This window comes from Nothobranchius furzeri, chromosome 5 (genome assembly GCF_043380555.1).
Source record: "Nothobranchius furzeri strain GRZ-AD chromosome 5, NfurGRZ-RIMD1, whole genome shotgun sequence".
NCBI classification, from domain to species: domain Eukaryota; kingdom Metazoa; phylum Chordata; class Actinopteri; order Cyprinodontiformes; family Nothobranchiidae; genus Nothobranchius; species Nothobranchius furzeri.
Window position 1 is genome coordinate 2,823,136 of NC_091745.1, and position 18,390 is coordinate 2,841,525.

The 18,390-nt window shown below is 40.5% G+C and overlaps 2 protein-coding genes across 4 annotated transcripts in view; both read left to right on the plus strand.

Annotated features, from left to right (window-relative positions):
- Positions 1 to 229: 229 nt before the first annotated feature.
- xab2 (XPA binding protein 2) lies at positions 230 to 11,729 on the plus strand. The gene is made up of 19 exons (XM_015948482.3): positions 230 to 388; positions 679 to 827; positions 1,137 to 1,260; positions 1,351 to 1,548; positions 2,955 to 3,089; positions 3,304 to 3,468; positions 3,597 to 3,741; positions 3,829 to 3,980; positions 4,062 to 4,181; positions 4,276 to 4,407; positions 6,567 to 6,698; positions 6,829 to 6,942; positions 8,016 to 8,178; positions 8,269 to 8,459; positions 8,613 to 8,735; positions 8,852 to 9,023; positions 10,762 to 10,888; positions 10,994 to 11,097; positions 11,202 to 11,729. Exons 1-19 carry the CDS (start codon positions 353 to 355, stop codon positions 11,261 to 11,263), a joined length of 2,544 nt encoding a protein of 847 aa, XP_015803968.1. The 5' UTR covers positions 230 to 352; the 3' UTR covers positions 11,264 to 11,729.
- A 1,199-nt stretch (positions 11,730 to 12,928) lies between these two features.
- camsap3 (calmodulin regulated spectrin-associated protein family, member 3) overlaps positions 12,929 to 18,390 on the plus strand; it is a 37,066-nt gene continuing 31,604 nt past the window's right edge. For all 3 annotated transcript variants that reach the window (XM_015948483.3, XM_015948485.3, XM_015948484.3), the window contains exon 1: positions 12,929 to 13,199. In XM_015948483.3, the coding sequence (XP_015803969.1) occupies positions 13,067 to 13,199 (133 nt within the window). In that variant the 5' untranslated portion in view covers positions 12,929 to 13,066. The remainder of the gene's footprint in view (positions 13,200 to 18,390) is intronic.

Below are 18,390 nucleotides of genomic sequence, written 5' to 3' on the forward strand. Positions count from 1 at the left end.
GAAATGTAAAATCAGAACAAACATTCATTTATTCAAGTTTAAAGGATATGAAATGTTATACCGTAGAGGGCGATGTGCTGCAATTCTGCATTATCGGCTTTTGGAGTTACTGTTGTAATCCTCACGATTTACCAGTCTGTGGCGGTAGTCGTTTACTAAACGCGATTAAACACAAGAAGAAGAATGTTAACCTTCGTAGTTCTTCATGGTTGTTGTAGTCCTTTTGTGTTGCGCGTGCGTATTTCGTTACCGGAAGTTACGAAGAGCTTCACGTTTCGAGTCCACAAACTAGCTTAGCTTTTCTAAAGTTAGGATTATTTAAAGTGGATATGTTTTAGTTCTCTGCGAAGTAATGCCTTCCATAAATGGAAAAGCGGATGTTATCTTTGTGAGTTACACGCTAAAGCATATTTTTAGTATTCGTTACAACAAGCTATAACTTTTACGCATTGCTAGCCTGATAGAGAGCATGGCATATTTACCATTAAAACGTGAAATATATGCAGTCAAACAAACGTTTTTATGTTTGAGTTACGTAGCTTTAGTAATTGTTTATCTGAAGCACGTAATGTACTATACATGTAGAATGCTGTTGAAGAAATACTGCGCTTTCGCGCTACATTTGTTAGCTTTACAGAAAATCACTGTTTTGTGATTCGTTACGGCTTCCCTCTTTAGGAGGATGACGACCTTCCTTATGAAGAGGAGATTATCAGGAACCCGTACTCGGTCAAGTGTTGGATGCGTTACCTTGAATTCAAACAGAATGGACCCAAAGCCACCCTCAACATGATATATGAGCGCGCTTTGAAGGAACTACCTGGAAGGTAACATAAAGAAAAGTTGTTACATGAACATTGAGGTTATTTTAATCGCTGTGAGCACACGTTGCAACTTCCAAGAGCAACGATGTATCTGGGGATTTTTAGTAAGCTGGAACCTTTACCAAACATTACTAATGTGACTTAACATCATTTAAGATCACAACATGCCCTGTAGGTTATAAATTGTAAGTCGCTTTGGATAAAAGCGTCTGCCAAATAAATAAACATAAGTATTTAGTTGTATACACTGACATTGAGCTTGAATCTGTTCTTGTGTTCTATCTCTTGTTAACAACTTCTTAACCTTTACAGCTATAAACTGTGGTACAATTACCTGAGAGAGAGAAGGAAACAAGTCAAAGGGAAATGTATAACTGAGCCCACGTATGAAGAGGTCAATAATTGTCATGAAAGGGCACTGGTGTTCATGCACAAGGTACTGATGACTCAATTAGAAACATTTTAGCTGTAAACACAGGTGGGAGTTGTATTTTATAACTAACCAATCAATCTTTACTTAATCTAGATGCCTAGGATATGGCTTGATTACTGCCAGTTCCTCGTGTCCCAGTGCAAGATTACTAGAAGTCGACGGACACTTGACCGTGCACTGAGAGCCCTGCCTGTTACTCAGCATCCACGCATCTGGCCATTATATCTTCGCTTTGTCCGTAACCTGCCTCTACCTGAGACAGCCATCCGGGTCTATCGGAGGTACCTCAAGGTGAGATTCTACTGTACAATTCTGTTTTTAAAAGTTAAGCAGATGTTATGTGATGGACTGGCAATCGGTTCAACCCATGTCTTGCCTGTTAACAGCTGAAGATGAGCTTCTCTACTACTTTTGGGTTTACTTTTCATTTTGTTTCGATAGTGTACTTTAATTCAGTCGCCTTCATCAGGATTATTTTGGGTACAGGAAAATGTGATTATACTTCAAATTTTAGGTAAAGATTTGTTGACTAGGGTGACTATATCACCTATTTTCCCAGACATGTCCACTTTTCACTCTGTATGGGGTGGTTTCCTATATTGATTAAAATGCCCAGTTTTTCATCCAGGAGCAGGGTTTGAATTAAGCAGGAGCTGGATATCTTACATATCCAGGGAGAGCCCAAAAAAGATCTTGTTTCTACCTACATTACTTATTTACATGAACTCTCAGCATACTGGGGATTCTTTTGAGCAGAGAACAAGGAGAGCGGCAGAGCACTGGTTGCTCTCCAGGCAGCTGCGTCCTGCGTTCGGCCACAGTGCTCCGGTGATTTCAGTTCCTTTATTTTTTGTGGCCAGTAGATCTCCTTGATCTGCTTAGTTCAAAAGAAACTCATGAAGTGAAAAAGTAAGAAGCTAGGCAGCAGTTTTTCAGGAGGACTGAGGAGATACAGGAATATCGGAGACGGACGGGACAGAAAAACAGTCAAATATATAACAAGAAAACAAACAAGGCTTGTAAAGGAAAGTGTAGATAGATTTATCCCCCTTATGTATAAAACAGTAATTTATAAGCACATGATATGTATATATTTAATACTATTCAGATCACCTTTAAAACTCAGTCCCACACCCAGGGCCATTTCAAGGCCTTTTGGGGGCCAATGTAAAATAGAACACCCCCACTCCATGTCACATGGCCCCCCCAAAAGCCTCTGTGTAATTCATACCCTGTCCAGGAGTATTCATTTTACAGTGTTAGTAAAAAGACCTCTGATATTAGGGACATGTTCTAAAGTTGTCTGACGAATAAACAAAATTGGACATGCTGTCTCGTCTGCTTCTTCCAAATTTTCAATAATACATCAGTAACAAACCTGTTTGAAAGCCACTAACTGTGGATTCTCTGGAGGTTTCCACAGAGTCTGTGACAGACTTTGTTTTTCATTGATCTGATTGTCTAATCTGTAATGATGCTGTAGTAAATGCGATGTTTAATAATTCCCTATTAATATAGCATTATAGCACTAAAGCAGCAACTTTGTTGGCGGAGTCTCGTATTAATTTTAGCTCTAAGCCAGGTGTTCTGACAGCTTTGGCATAGTGTAGGCACAGTTCCCCTGTCCTCTTTCTGGGAAATGGAAATATGGTCACCCCATTGTTGACATAAATCAAAATAGACATTCTTTTTTGTAGCTCTCTCCAGAGAATGCAGAAGAATACATTGACTACTTAAAGTCTGTTGGTCGCTTGGATGAAGCAGCAGTGCGACTAGCAGCAGTTGTTAATGATGAAAGTTTTGTGTCCAAAGAGGGCAAGTCCAACTATCAGGTAAGATTTTATTGTCGTTTTAAATACCGTGTGTGTGTGTGTGTGTGTGTGTGTGTGTGTGTGTGTGTGTGTGTGTGTGTGTGTGTGTGTGTGTGTGTGTGTGTGTGTGTGTGTGTGTGTGTGTGTGTGTGTGTGTGTGTGTGTGCGCAATAAGTTTACAGAAAACCCTCACAGCCCTTATTTAACTTGTAGTTTTTGTTGTTGGTTTTTCCAGCTGTGGCATGAGCTATGTGACCTGATCTCTCAGAATCCTGATAAAGTGACCTCTCTAAATGTTGGAGCCATCATACGTGGAGGTCTCACACGCTTCACAGACCAACTTGGAAAGCTTTGGTGCTCTTTAGCTGACTATTACATTCGAAGTGGCCACTTTGAGAAAGTGTGTTTCCTCTGAAGAGTGTTCATTAATGTTCATAAATCACTATTCATAAGTAGTGTGTTTAGTTTTAGTCAGTTATTTAACTCTTTTAACTATTTCAACTTTTTCTGATCGATTTGTTTTCTCAGGCAAGGGATGTGTATGAGGAAGCCATCCTCACAGTGGTAACAGTCAGGGATTTCACACAAGTGTTTGACAGCTATGCCCAATTTGAGGAGAGCATGATTGCTGCAAAAATGGAGACTACCGCCGAGATGGGTCAGGAGGAGGAAGGTTTGTTCATTTTCATTAAGAGTGAAAAAGATTGAACATCGACAAGAACACACTTCTTATGAATGCCTTTGTGTTGCCGTTCTCTAGATGACATAGACTTGGAGCTCAGATTGGCGCGCTTTGAGCAGCTGATAGCTCGGCGTCCTCTTCTGCTGAACAGTGTACTTTTGAGGCAGAACCCACATAATGTTCATGAGTGGCACAAGCGAGTGAAACTCTATGACGGAAACCCGCGGCAGGTAACGTTTTTCTCCTGTACACATTTCTGCAAAACAATTTTCTGAAACCACAATGTAATGTGCACAACTTCTTCTCTGCAGATCATCAACACGTACACAGAAGCTGTTCAGACAGTGGATTCAATGAAGGCTACTGGAAAGCCTCACTCTCTCTGGGTTTCTTTTGCAAAATTCTATGAGGAAAATGATCAACTAGATGATGTAAGCCAGTGAGGTTCTTCCACAAGTAACACATCGATCTCCTGAATTCAAGGTAAATGTTTGTGGTTTAATTATTTGATTTGTCTTTTAACAGGCTAGAACGATCTTTGAGAAGGCTACCAAAGTGAACTACAAGCAGGTAGATGACCTAGCTGCAGTCTGGTGTGAATATGGAGAAATGGAGCTTCGCCACGAGAACTATGATCAGGCACTACGCATACTGAGGGTAACAAAGTCACAGCACATTTTATTAGTGTTATTTTTTATATTTTGATTCTATCTACGAGGAATATATAACAAACGTTTTCACCTCAAGGCTTTAGAATGGTAAAATATAAAAATATATAACAAAATAAAATGTGCGTATAATAACAATTACAGATAACCTCATCACGTTTTCTAGCTAAGAAAACCGAAACATTGAATTGGATCTTCTCTTCAGTTTGATCCCACTTCTTGTGCATGGAGAAAGTAGTGGGGAGAGGTAAATGGTCTTTACAGCAGAGAGATAACCCGCAAAATTAGACTCAGCTGGGTGCAGGGTTCCAGCGAGGTCTTAAAAAGTCTTGAATTTAACTGGATGAGACCTGTAGAAACCCTGTGGGTGACCTGCATCAATCAGCTAGGGTGGAGGAAAGAAACAAGCACACTTAAGGCACCTGGTTAGGTGGCAGTAGAAAAAGCATGTAAGATTGTCAGATTAAGTATTACTGACAGTGCTTAAAAGTTATTTTTCTGCATAACTTCAGACATCATGCACAAAACTAAATTCATGTTAGTAAACGTGTGTGATTAAAACAAAATCATGTGTATAGTGTAAAGTTTGAAATTAAAGCGTTACTTATTTCTATATTTTTTAATTATTTTCTTGTGACAGTATGTGTTAAAATGACCCTTTACTGGGTTAATGACGTGTCACTTGGATCCCCACTGCCCCCTGTGAGCAGTATATTGCACTTGCAACTTCAGAGTTGGCTGCTAACCTTTAGGTCCCACTTTAGTCTTGGTAATGTGGAACTGACATGCTGCAGTCTGGTTCAAGCATGTTTCCTGCATGTTTTAGATCCTGAACACAACTGATTAGTTTGATTTAGTGATGAACCACACCCGTAGAAACTAATGAAGGCTGAGGAGACATTTCAGCTGTTCGATTAATTCAATTCAATTCAAAAATACTTTATTAATCCCTGAGGGAAATTGATTGCTGTAGTAGCTCATAATAATAATAATAATAATAATAATAATGTGTTAAAAAAGACAAACACACAAGATGTAGTATATTACATTTTCCTTTAAAACAGCAGATTAATAACAGACTCTTAGGGGTGCTAAAAGCAAGCCAAAACTGCAGGTTTTCTCTTTAAAGGGACATTATGGAAGTTTGACAGCCAAAACATGTATAGAAATAATAAATTTCTTCTCAATACATTCTCCTGCAAAGCCCTGGTCCTGTAGAATTTTTACTGTGATTGCCTATTTTTCTTTAAAATCACAGAAAAAGACAGCTGCTCGGGTCGAGCAGGCTGCTTCATGCGCGTTCACGTGCAGGCATAGCCCTCCGAAGCGTTCTTTGAACGTTGTTTCAGCTGTCATCAAGAATATAAATGTTACAGATACAGATGACGTCACTGGCGGTTTAGCTCGCCTAGTAAGACTTTGGGCTTTCGTGCAGAAGACCCGGGTTCGATTCTGGATGTGAACATAGTTGATTTAGAGTTTCTTTTTTACATTAATGGTTTATTTTTTTTTACAGTAAGATGCCCAAATTTTTATTTGAGACTCGCCGAACGGCATTGAATCCACAGGTAAAAAAGATGTGGGTTCAACTTTCATTTTGGAACAATTTTTCAAGCAAGGGAAGGGCATGATCTGAGCATGCAGGAAGACTGACCCATCTTAAACCTTTGTCGGCTGTGCTGAAGAGAAAGGTACAGAACCAAATTATTTAATTAATTAGCTGCGCGTTCTCCTGTCCTCTGTCCTCCGGGCCACACACACACACACACACAACGGACTATCTCAGCTGTTATTTTCGTTAAGGAGTGTGCACGTACAGCATGCGTGCCTCGTGCACGAGCCTCCTATTGAAGCTGCCATTACGCTTTTGGCCTGAGGGGGCAATCGCGAGCATAAAAATTCAAAACTTCGTAAAGTCCCTTTAAGGGGTTCTGAAAAATCTGAGCTTTCACAATAACTAATTGAAAGTTCTCATTGATAAAAGGATAAAATAGACATAAGTACAGTAAACCTTTGAAATAATCTGGTGATTTATAGAGCACATTACTTCCCCCAATAGTCAACACAGATTAGATTTATCTGTGACATGGTACTGCTACACAGTGAGTACATTTGTATGCTTGTCTCCATTTTAATGATCCATAATAGAAAGCTACAGCCATCCCATCAAAGAAGGCAGAGTACTTTGATTCGTCTGAGCCCGTCCAAAACCGAGTCTACAAATCCTTGAAGGTTTGGTCTATGCTGGCAGACTTGGAGGAGAGTCTTGGCACTTTCCAGGTACGTTTTTCATGTTTTCCATTGCAAATTATAGTAAACAAACCTGTACAATCAAACAGCAGATAACCCCTGGTTCAGATTGGTTGTTCCCAAGCTTAATTAGCTTTTTATTTTACTTTGAAATCCTCAGTCTACAAAAGCAGTATATGACCGTATTATTGATCTACGCATTGCCACTCCACAAATCATCATCAACTATGCCATGTTCCTTGAAGAACACAACTACTTTGAAGAAAGCTTTAAGGTAAACTTTTCATTTACAAATTTTTAAAAGTACAATTTTACACAATGCTTCCATCTATCTTTGTGTTTGTATGCATAAGGGCTGAACGATTAATTGCATATGCAATTAAACTGCGATGTGACAAAAGGAGATTTTCTAATCGCAAAGCTTGCGATTTGACTGGTAGCGAGTGGTTAGCACAACGCTAATATACATGGAAAAGCCCATAGGGATGCTAATATCGCCGATTACATGCTTACAAATGGCAAATTAGAAATGTGCCAAATGATTACATTTGGAGTCTAATAAAAAGTAAAAACTGCCATCAATCAAATAAGTACAGACAGATATTTTAGTAAAGCTAGAAAACCGTAAGAGACTTTAACTCCACTGAGTTTTGGCTAGCAGCTATGGATGTAACTGAACTACGGAAGCTCTGCAAGGACAAGACGTCAAAAACTAAACACAAAAAGACTAAAATAAATGGGGCACCTTTGGTGTGTTCTTGCTGTGTTGAAATTCTAATTCCATCTTTTAGTTCTTTTTAAAACACAGAAAGGTTTTATTTACCTGCAACGTTTCGTTTGCGGCTGCAAACTTCATCAGGCTGATGTTGATGGAGCGTCAGCCTGATGAAGTTTGCAGCCGCAAACGAAACGTTGCAGGTAAATAAAACCTTTCTGTTTTAAAAAGAACTAAAAGATGGAATTATAAATGGGACACACTTCTTTTCTGCAAATTAATATTCACAGTTGATGCTAATACCTATGCTCCTTCAAAGGATGTGCTCCTGGCTGCAAAGGATTGCACCTTCAAATACAACACTAAGTCTTTACTTGTACTGAATATAATCAAGTTTATGTATCTACATATCATATCAACAAGTTTATTTGTCTACAAATACATAAACACATACAAGTTACATAGATTTTCTTTGCTCCCTTAGTTGAAAAATATAAGAAAATTCCCTTGAGAAAATAATCGTGAATTAAATTGCAATTCCAATATAGAAGAAACAAATTGCAATTATATAACTTTCCAGAATCATTCAGCCCTAGTACGCATCTGATTTCTTATTTTTATGCTCCTCCAAGGCGTACGAGCGAGGGATTGCTCTCTTCAAGTGGCCAAATGTTTATGACATCTGGAACACCTATCTCACCAAGTTCATTGATCGTTATGGAGGAAAGAAGTTGGAGAGAGCTCGAGATTTATTTGAACAAGCCCTGGATGGCTGCCCTGCCAAATTTGCCAAGAGTAAATATTTGTTTCAAAATAAAATTCAACCAAGAATGTAGGTGTGTGAGAACCATCTGTAAAATGTACTGAAACACTTTTTCTGTGCAGCCATTTATTTGTTGTACGCCAAACTGGAAGAGGAGTATGGATTGGCTCGGCACGCCATGGCTGTCTATGAAAGAGCCACGCAGGCTGTGGAAACAGAAGAGAGACACCACATGTTTAATATCTACATTAAAAGGGCAGCTGAAATTTATGGTGTTACGTATACCAGAGCCATTTACCAGAAGGCCATTGAGGTAGAGTTCTGTTCTTCCTATAACTTACAGCTGCATTTAGTCTTTTGTCTAAAAATTCTTGTCAAAATTACAAGGGTCATAATCCTTTTTATGTTCAACTCTGACTCTTTATGCTGCAACGACAAATTTGGAATAAAATTTAAATTCACCCAGGTCCTTCCTGATGAGCATGCAAGGGATATGTGCCTGCGATTTGCTGACATGGAGAGCAAACTTGGTGAGATTGATCGGGGCAGAGCCATCTACTCCTACTGCTCTCAGATCTGTGACCCAAGGGTGAGCGTCGCCTCTTTACTCACCTTAACCTCAACAAAATGGCAGTCTTTGAACGATGTGGGCTGGTTTTCTGTTAGTTTTCCTATATTTGTTGTGGTTTTTGTTTTTTCCATTAGGTGACAGCTAATTTCTGGCAGACCTGGAAAGAGTTTGAGATCCGTCATGGAAATGAAGACACCATTAGAGAGATGTTGAGGATCAAACGCAGTGTTCAGGCCACCTACAACACCCAGGTCAATTTTATGTCATCTCAGATGCTGAAAGCTACCACCAGCTCCACTGGCACTGGTAAGACCACAAAATTCAAAGGAAGGTTCATCCTGTTTTCATACTAAGCACTGCGATGCATTTTGTAGGCTAAATTAGATATTGAAGCATTGACATTATGGCATGCAGGGGCAGCAGTAGCTCAGGAGGTAAGTAATCAGAGGATTGTTGGATCAGTTCCAGCTCCCTGCAGGAAATTCTGCTGTTGTGTTCTTTGGCAAGACGTTTCACCGTCCTTGCCTGCTGGTGGTGATCGGAAGGACTCGCGGTGCCTGTGTACAGCAGCACCGCGCAGTCAGTGTGCTCAACGGGCAGCTGTGGCTACATTGTAGCTCACCACCACCATTGAATGGATAATCATTAGTTTAAAGAAGAAGAAGAAGAAAATATCATTTCTATAGCGCCTCAAGATAAAAATCACGAGGCGCTTCACAAAAACAAAAGATGTAAAAATATAAAAAAGCATTTTGAAAATGTTTAAAAATATATTTAAAATGTGCAAAAATAGACTATTGTGATTAAAAAAGGTTAAGAAAGAGAGAGATAATTGGAAATAGGGAAATCAGTGGATCCTGAGGAAGGTGGAATAGGTGGGGAGAGCAGAATAAAGAGAGAGAGGTGAAGAAGGTCATACAAAAGCCAGCTTGAACAAGTGAGTCTTCAGCTGCTTTTTAAAGGAGACCACTGAGTCCACTGATCTCAGGCTCAGGGGGAGAGAGGTCCAGAGTCTGGGGGCCACAGCAGCAGATGATCTGTCACCTTTGACCTTTAGCCTGGTGCTGCACAACCAGTAGGCTTTGATCACTGGACCTCAGGGACCTGCTGGGGGTGTAGGGACTAAGAAGATCACCAATGTAAGATGGTGCTTGTCCATGTAAGGCCCTATAGACCAGAACCAGGATCTTGAAATGAACCCTGAAGTTGACTGGCAGCCAGTGAAGCTGGAGGAGAAGCGGGGTGATGTGGGTGTGTTTGGAGGACTTGGTCAGAAGCCGAGCACAGGTGTTCTGAACCACCTGTAGACGGTTCAGGGAGGTTCTGCTCAGACACGTGAAAAGAGAGTTGCAGTAGTCTAAGCGTGAGGAGATGAAGGTGTGGAGAACTGTCTCAAGTTCAGAGCGGGATAGAATGGGACTCAGCTTAGCAATGTTCCTGAGATGGAAGAAGGAAGAGCGAAAAAGAGAACTGACATGAGAATCCAGGGTGAGAGCTGGGTCAAAGGTCACACCAAGATTCCTGACGGAAGGTTTATTGTGACAGGCAAGCTGACCAAGAGAGTCTCTGACTTTGGGAACCAGCTTGTCTGGGGCACAGATGAGGATCCCAGTCTTATCTTCATTCAGCTGAAGAAAGCTCCCAGCCATCCAGGTTTTGATAGAGTCTAAGCAGGTGTGTAACAGCTGCAGCTTAGACATCTCATGGGGCTTAAAGGAGATGTACAGTTGGATGTCATCTGCATAAAGATGGTAGGAGATTCCTTTGAAGGAGCTTAGGATGTGCTGAAGAGGAAGCAGATAGAGGAGGAAGAGCAGAGGCCCCCGCACAGAACCTTGTGGGACACCATGGGTAAGAGAGGTGGTGGAAGACCTAAACTTGGAGACGGCCACAGAAAAAGCACTTTGGAGTCCTCTGACAAGTGCAGGTCATTTATCATGCACCATATTTGTCCATTCTCTTAATGAAATACCTTGGTATACCATAAAAAATAAAATTTTATACCAATGTTTCTGTTTTGCCCACTAATAATTTGTGGTTTCAGTTTCCGATCTTGCGCCTGGCCAGATGGGAATAGATGACATGAAAATGTTGGAGCAGAAAGCAAAGCAACTTGCTGCTGAGGCTGAGCAAGACAAACCAAAACCCAAGGAGAAGATTCTATTTGTCAGGTTTGTGACTCTTAGTGATTTTGAAATTGATCACAGGATATCTCAAGGAATGTAAGACCTTGTCTTGAAGAAACAACATCCTACATTTCTTATCCGCTTACACAGAAGTGACACAACGCGCAGTGAGTTAGCTGAGCTCGCCAAACAAGCCAATCCTGATGAGATAAACATTGACGAGGATGACGAGGATGAGGATCAAGGACCAGAAGGTGAGGGTTCAGCCAAGTAAAACGGGGAAGATTGCTTGTTTAATATTTTTGTTGATGTGTTTTCTCATTAAATTGCATCTGTCTTGTGATTTTGAACATTACAGAGGTACAACTTGAGCAGAAGAGTGTGCCAACAGCAGTTTTTGGAGGACTGAAGGACGACTGAATGATAACGCACTCGATTTTTGCTAAATCAGGACTACTGTTTCTCCCGTGGTCTTTCAGTAACTTGTTTAGAAAAAGGACCGTGTTTTTATTTTTATTGTTTTGACACAGAAACACAAACGGCAAACAGCAGTTGAACAGTGAACTCCTATAACTCAGTAAATGTTTTGGCCACATGGTGTCACCGAAATTAAAGTATGAGCCTTTGGATGTTATGTACAGTTGTGTGCTAACTAAACCTTATTGTGTAGTCTGACATTTTTAAACATTTTCTTAAACAAGTAATTGTGATAAATCTTTAGGGGTTTTTTGGGGGCGGGTCTTAGAAGAAAAACTGTCCTAGTGAAAGAACATCGTTTTGACATCCAATGCCTGACTTTGATGGGTTTAGTACCAAACATTTATAGTTGTCTGAAATGTTTCCCAATAAAAGTCAAACTGTTGAATAAATATAACTTTTCATGTAACAGTTTTGTTTAATCAGTTCATAGTATTAAATGAGAGGTGTGTATAATCAGGAAATTCTAATATTGAACATAACCTGTGCAGATGTCTGTGCTCTGATTTAGTGCTTTTAAAATGTGATTAGGCTAAGGTTGCCATTTAACCCAGACACCAGTGTTTTTTGGTAATCAACATTCCTCACATTTAAAGGGTCCAATATGAGTAGTTTAGGTTACTACCTCAACTTATGACTCAAACTGAATTTAATGTTCAAATGAGAAATAATTGCTTCTTTCTGATTAGATTAAAATAGCTGAGAGGTAATCCTCTTACAAAGTTATGGCAGTGAACCACTTACTGAGCTCAAGCAATTTTGAGGATCATGTGAGGAGGTGCTCTGTTTTTTTTTTTATCTGGAAAATGGCTTCTGAGGCCATCTCATTAGAAGCAAACATATTAGGTCATCACTCACAGAATGCGTATAAACAACTCCACAGTTTTATTTTGCATACCTTTGCATGTTTTAGGAAACATTACATGGAAAAGGTCCTCTGCCGTCACCTTTGCTATTTCGAATGTTGAGTACAACTGAAACATCTAGTTCAGAGCACAGGTTATTAAAGTGGCAGCCAACATTATTCTAGCTATAGTTACTGGAGCTTCTAAATTCATCAACAACTAGACAAGTTGGTTTCTATTTGATCTGTAGTTAGGTGTTTTGATACCCAAAATGATTTGGTACTGGCAGTTATACAGCTTTTAAAAACACAGCTATGTTTACCTTAGTGAAATATTTGTAAACTTCCAGTACTTAGACGTATCCAGTCCATCCCTACATACGAGATGCACCTGTAGCCTAGTTCAGGCCCCACCTGTACCTGCTGTCGGCGTCCACGGGGAAGTCCCGCCCTCTGTGCTCAGGCTCAATCGTGATTGGATGGTGGGTTGACAGAGTGGCGCGAGTGTGGAGCGCCTGGCCGTCACTCAGACTGGACCGAAGCGGAGCTGTGATCGGAGAAGTGACAACAGCAATGCGGGCGAATAGGGGGAAAATAAGTGGGAATGCTCCGGTTTTCCGTAGCAAGCTTGCGGATCGTACCTTTATTTGGCTGTAAGGTGCAGCTGAGCGGACCATTCGTTTCTGAAAACACACATTAGCAGGCTTGAGCGCAGGCAGGACCGGGCCGGATATTTTTTTTCCCGAGGAAAACCTGAAACCACATCCGTGTTCCCAACCCTGCTGCTGCGGTCGTGTGGGATACTCGTCAAAAACAATGGTTGCTTGATTTTTTTTTTCTTTATACAAGCGTCTACCACCTTTTTTTGCCAACATAGATTTCCAACATTTCCCACGATCGCTATGGTGGACTCCCCTGCCGTGAGGAAGACTTTTGTGGTCCCAGACATAAAGCCATTGGATCTGTATGACAGCACTAAATCAAAAATATGCGCGAGTGTCGGGTGGCTGTTGGCGAGGTCCTACGGCGGTTCAGGTAGGTTGGTTCACGGCCTGGTTGGTGCCTTCAAACACCGTCTGGGTTGGTTGTGTCAGACATGCATGCTTTTGTTTTCCAACAAAGTGTTTTTGTGGTAGCTAAAGTACACGCGTGTGTGGAGCTGCAGTGTGTTTGGGTAGTTCAGCGTTTTTAGCACAAAGGCGCACGAGAGGAGAGGACGCTGTCAGTGCGATCGGTGTGTGTGTGTGTGTGTGTGTGTGTGTGTGTGTGTGTGTGTGTGTGTGTGTGTGTGTGTGTGTGTGTGTGTGTGTGTGTGTGTGTGTGTGTGTGTGTGTGTGTGTGTGTGTGTGTGTGACACATGTCATCGTTTCTTCTCACTGCGGGCATGCCTGTCCTCCTGTAGGCCTCCCTTATCAGGCCAGCCGAGCTCTGACATGACAGCCGTCTCTGGGGATGTTTTAACCCACAGCTCCCAGCACGCAACACTGGTTTCCAGTCCATCCCATATAGTTGGGATGAACTATAATTTTCGACCTAAAATTATTCCATCTCAGATTGTCCAGTAGTTGACAGAAAGATGAACCGTGAGTGATGTGAAATGCAGCAAATGTAAAAGTGGTAAAGTTTCATCGTGGGATTTTATTTAGTCTCAGGATGGTTGAACTTTGTCAGCTTTGGTCCCAAATATGATCAAAATGTTACTGTTATTTTTATTTTGTAAAGCCTACAAGTAAATATTTCACAAGGAGAGGTTTAAATGGCCCAGAGGCAGGTTTAATTACGGAACCCTCTTCATATGTGTAAACTTTTACCTGGAGAGTACAAAGGACACAAACATGGCTCCTCATGATGAGCCCAAGCAGGTCCTGGATTTAAGTCTTCAGGCTTTGGCAACCTGTGTTTAGGAGTTTCAACCACACCCATTGGTCAAAGTCATTTGCTGCCAGGGCACTGGAATATGACAACAAACACTGAGATAATGTTAAGTTGGTTTCTTAATCAACTCAGTGGCCTTGGTGATACTGCCATGCAAATTCAGGGTGACATCACCAAGTTCCTTCCCAGAAATTCAGTTCTGTAGGCCAGATAGCCCAGCAGGAGCCAGACTAGGCCATCTCAGCTTTTCAAGGTCAATTAACTAAATTAGGATATTTTACTGCCTTTGGAATTCAGAATAAACCACAGTGTCTGCAGCTCATAGAGTGAGACTTACTGGAGTATAAAAGATCGTTTAAAAGAAAACTGTCAAAGATGACAAAACAGAAATGTAGGAAAACCTCTGTTGTCTAATATCAGCTTCTTTAAAACCTGTTTTATTGACGATAACCTGCTTAAAGGCTTAAACTGAAATATTTAGGTTTGCATTAAAACCCCTAAAGGCTAAAAAAGGGCAGGATAGAAACCTGTGTATACAATTATTCTGATTTCCACCATCATTAGTTAGTGTTGGCTAAGCAAACATGTGTCTGAAGAGGCTAAACCAATGAGCTTGTTTTCCTATCTCTTCCAGGGAATGACAAAGAAAGGATTTTCAGTAGGCATATGAAAATGGGAATAAAAAATGTTTCATGAACTTTTCACTGTAAAATTATGACCCTAATTTAGGGATAGTTGTGGTTCACTGGTTCCCATCTTCAGTGTTCAGTGAGCAAAACTTTGGACAGGTTGCCAGTCACAAACTCACTCAAAGTCTGCCATTCATTTATACACACATTCACACCTGTGGCAAACTCCGAGTTCCCACGCTTTTGGTCTATATGAAGAACCCAGATCACCCAGAGAATACCCTGGCAGGGAATCAAACCCAAGACCTTCTTACTGCAGCATTACTAACTAGGGTTTTCACGGTGTGAAAATTTAACCTCACGGTTATTGTGACCAAAATTATCACGGTTTTTGGTATTATCTCAGTATTTTCTTTTAAACACGTTACATTTTCAGACAACTAAATAAACCCTGTATATCAGGAAAATATTGTCCTCGTTTTTTTTTTTTGCCTAAAATTTGATATTTTGTAATTATGTTGTTTATTTGTTTACATTTTTCTCCTTTAGTCTTTAAAATACCAATATTTGCCCATAACTTCTTATTTTTTTCTGTTTGATGTCATCATTTTAAAAGTATTAGATCAGATGATACTCAGTACTCAAGTAGCCTTCTAATCAGATACTTTTTTTTTACCCTTACTTGAGTAATAAACCCTATATCAGGTAAATATTGTCCTCGGTTTGTGTCCTTCCAGTGAGCTTTGCAGATGTGGGAAAATAGCATCAGGCAGTAATCGTTGTTAAATTCATAATTATTCTCGGAGAGAGACCAACTCTTATCTGCCCCTGGGAGCCCCGTAATGCATAGCATAATTTCAACATGGCGGTGTCCGCGACACGGTTTATATGCAGGTAGTGGCGCTGCGGCTGCTTTATATAGCGACTCGTTGCATTCTCCCTCAACCCAAATCCTCGGATCACGCATTTTAGCTAAAACGCTAACGTTAGCTTGCCTTGCGTTGACTGTAGAGTTGCGGGTGATGGTCACGCAGATGTGTCATGAGATGTGAAGCGTTGCTGCCTTTCACAGACACTTTTTCTGCACGTGCTGCAAACAGGATAGCCGTCTTCTATCAACTGTCCCTCGGCATTCTTCAAATATCCAAAAAATGCCCATACTTCCCACTTTGTCTTCTTTGAGGGATAATAAATGTCCTGAGCGCTGCCGTCACCTCCTTTGGCCATTATTTCAGCTTTAGCTTTAAGAAAGTTTTGGCTGTAAACAACAAAGTGCGCATGTACCGCCGGTGTTCTGAGAAAACGTCCTACTTTGGCAAAACGTCCTACCCGTAGGACAATTTTACGGTGTTTTACATGACACTAACCATAATCCTAACCCAAAAAATCAAGTATCAACGTCAATAAAAAGTACTAATCTACTTATCTATTTTCCTGCAAATATGACAGCGGAGTAGCATTCCCTTTATGTGTTGTGCGCATGCGCGCACATGCTCAGTAACAACGGGTTGGACGGTTTACAGGGTAGGAGAAATTCCCGGAACACCGGCAACTTCAGCAGATGATACGGTGGCTGGTAAGGGTCACCGCGCCTACACCGCAGCCACGGTAATCCACCGAGATAATATATTTATTTAAAAACAAGACGGTTATTATTATTGTCAACTTTTTTACTGGTGTTTACCGCTACACCGGTTACTGTGACAACCATAGTACTAACCAATCATGGTTTAGTCTAGATTTCAATAAGTTTGCATAATTTTGCAGTAGAGCGTTGGATAGAATGTGCCTTTGAGATTATTATTTCTCTGGCAGATCAGCAACGTGTTCTTATCTATCATCCACCCCTTATCTACAGTAATGTCAGTAACATGGTATTCATGTATTTTAAATACAATGCAAATGAGTAGTGGTTAACCATAATTAAAGTGGCTGTGTCAAATCGCATAACCGATCTGATGAGGATGACTTGAGCTAGTGTGGACCGTTCTGTTGGAATGAAACTCCAGAATTACCTGTTTAGGATGGGAGAGGCCAGCAATCACATGTTCAACACTTGTGTTTGTGTTACAGTCCTTGTATTATTTCACTTCTCTGAAATAAAAGTACTTATGATGCACCACATTTATATTTACATTTGGCAACAGAATTGTTGTGGGATCATGCTGATGTCCTGCTACTTCAGTTGATCTACCTGTTTCCATTCAGTGTAGCTATGGTGGGTCCTCAGGAGACAAGGACCCGAGGAAAACATCTTAGTACGTTAGTGTTTACTGAAAAAACTTTAAAACTCTTCAAGACACCCTCAGAACATGGTTACTGAGTTGAATGGTTTGATATTTTTATCAGACCAAATATTAGTTTCCACATCTTACTACTAATCAAGTCTTTTCTATTTTTACACGCATATGGAGATCAGAACTTGCTTTCTATCTATTTATTAGAGAATATCTATAATCACCCCATCTTCTCCAGTGTTACGTTGTTTTCTATAGATCATGCATAAGGTAAATCACTTTCAGTCTTAAGATGTTGTTCTCTCTGCGTTGGCCCTTTAAAGAGACGATGTGTAGTTTTTACCGTTACATATATCTGGAAATATCCATGGAAACGTTGAGAATGAATTAAATGATGCCCATTGGTTGGGAAAATTTTGCGGTTTCGTAACAGCCGTAAAAATTGGGTCTAAAATACACGGGAGCGGGTCTGTCTCTGGGCGCATGTCAGACGCCATGTTTCCTTCTACATGAGGAAAAAATGCATTTAGTGATTTGTAACAAGCTGTTCCAAACTTTCTCTATTCATGAACGTTGTTTTACATGTTTATGTATTTAGCAGACGCTTTTGTCCAAAGCGACTTACCTCCGCTCGTTGCCAGTGATTAAAGAGAAACTGATGTTCTTATCATTTTGCTGGAGGTTGCACTACCAGGGATTTTTGATCCCAATGGCCATCCATTGGTAAGGTCCTATTCAAACACAAAGTCCAGCTTGCTTGCAATGATTTAGGTATGTACCAGGGTTGGACGATTTGTATAATTTGGGCAATACATTTGTGCATGTGACACTTTGAGCAAAGTCCTCATGCACAGACCGATTTGCCAACACAGCAGTCCAAAGAGACTTTTTAAATACATGTTTGCTGGAAGATAAATAGATGTTTCTGATTTCATTTTGGATTTGTTGTTTGGTAGAGTGACGAATAAACGGCCCCTATTAAACACTGTTAAAGTGTTAAAAGGAAGCGTCATCTTTGTTTGCCTGCACAATTGTTTGCTCCTTTTGAGTTTGAGTGGGAAATGACATGAATTGCTGCAGCATTTGGACGCACCATGAGGAGGGTGCAACGTTCAATAATACCATTAAATTCCATTCATTTTAATTAATATTTAGTCCAAACAAGCTGACCAGAGTGCCCCAGTAACATATAAACAATGTAATTAAACGCTTTCACCTAAATTAGGAACATTTCACCTGCTGCGGCCCAAATGTACATTCCTACTGCTCTGCGTAAACCTGAACTGGCCACCTGCAGCTTGTGCGTAATCAAAGGTCTCTAGGGGGCTTGCTGAAGAGGTTATGAGGCTCTGGACTTTTGCCTCATGGCTGTTTAAATGTTGTTCTGGATGAATCTACCCTCAGCTGTAGGGTTGCAATGATTATAAATTTTGGTGGTACGATTATAGTTTGAGAAATAATCACGATTATTTAGCATGAATTGAT

What these genes read in the sequence shown, in the direction of transcription:
- xab2 (XM_015948482.3), top strand. Translation starts at nt 353, where the DNA reads ATGCCTTCCATAAATGGAAAAGCGGATGTTATCTTT. An exon ending in CACTGGTGTTCATGCACAAG is followed by an intron (nt 1,261 to 1,350) that starts GTACTGATGACT and finishes TACTTAATCTAG; the next exon opens with ATGCCTAGGATATGGCTTGA. An exon ending in GAAGTGGCCACTTTGAGAAA is followed by an intron (nt 3,469 to 3,596) that starts GTGTGTTTCCTC and finishes TTGTTTTCTCAG; the next exon opens with GCAAGGGATGTGTATGAGGA.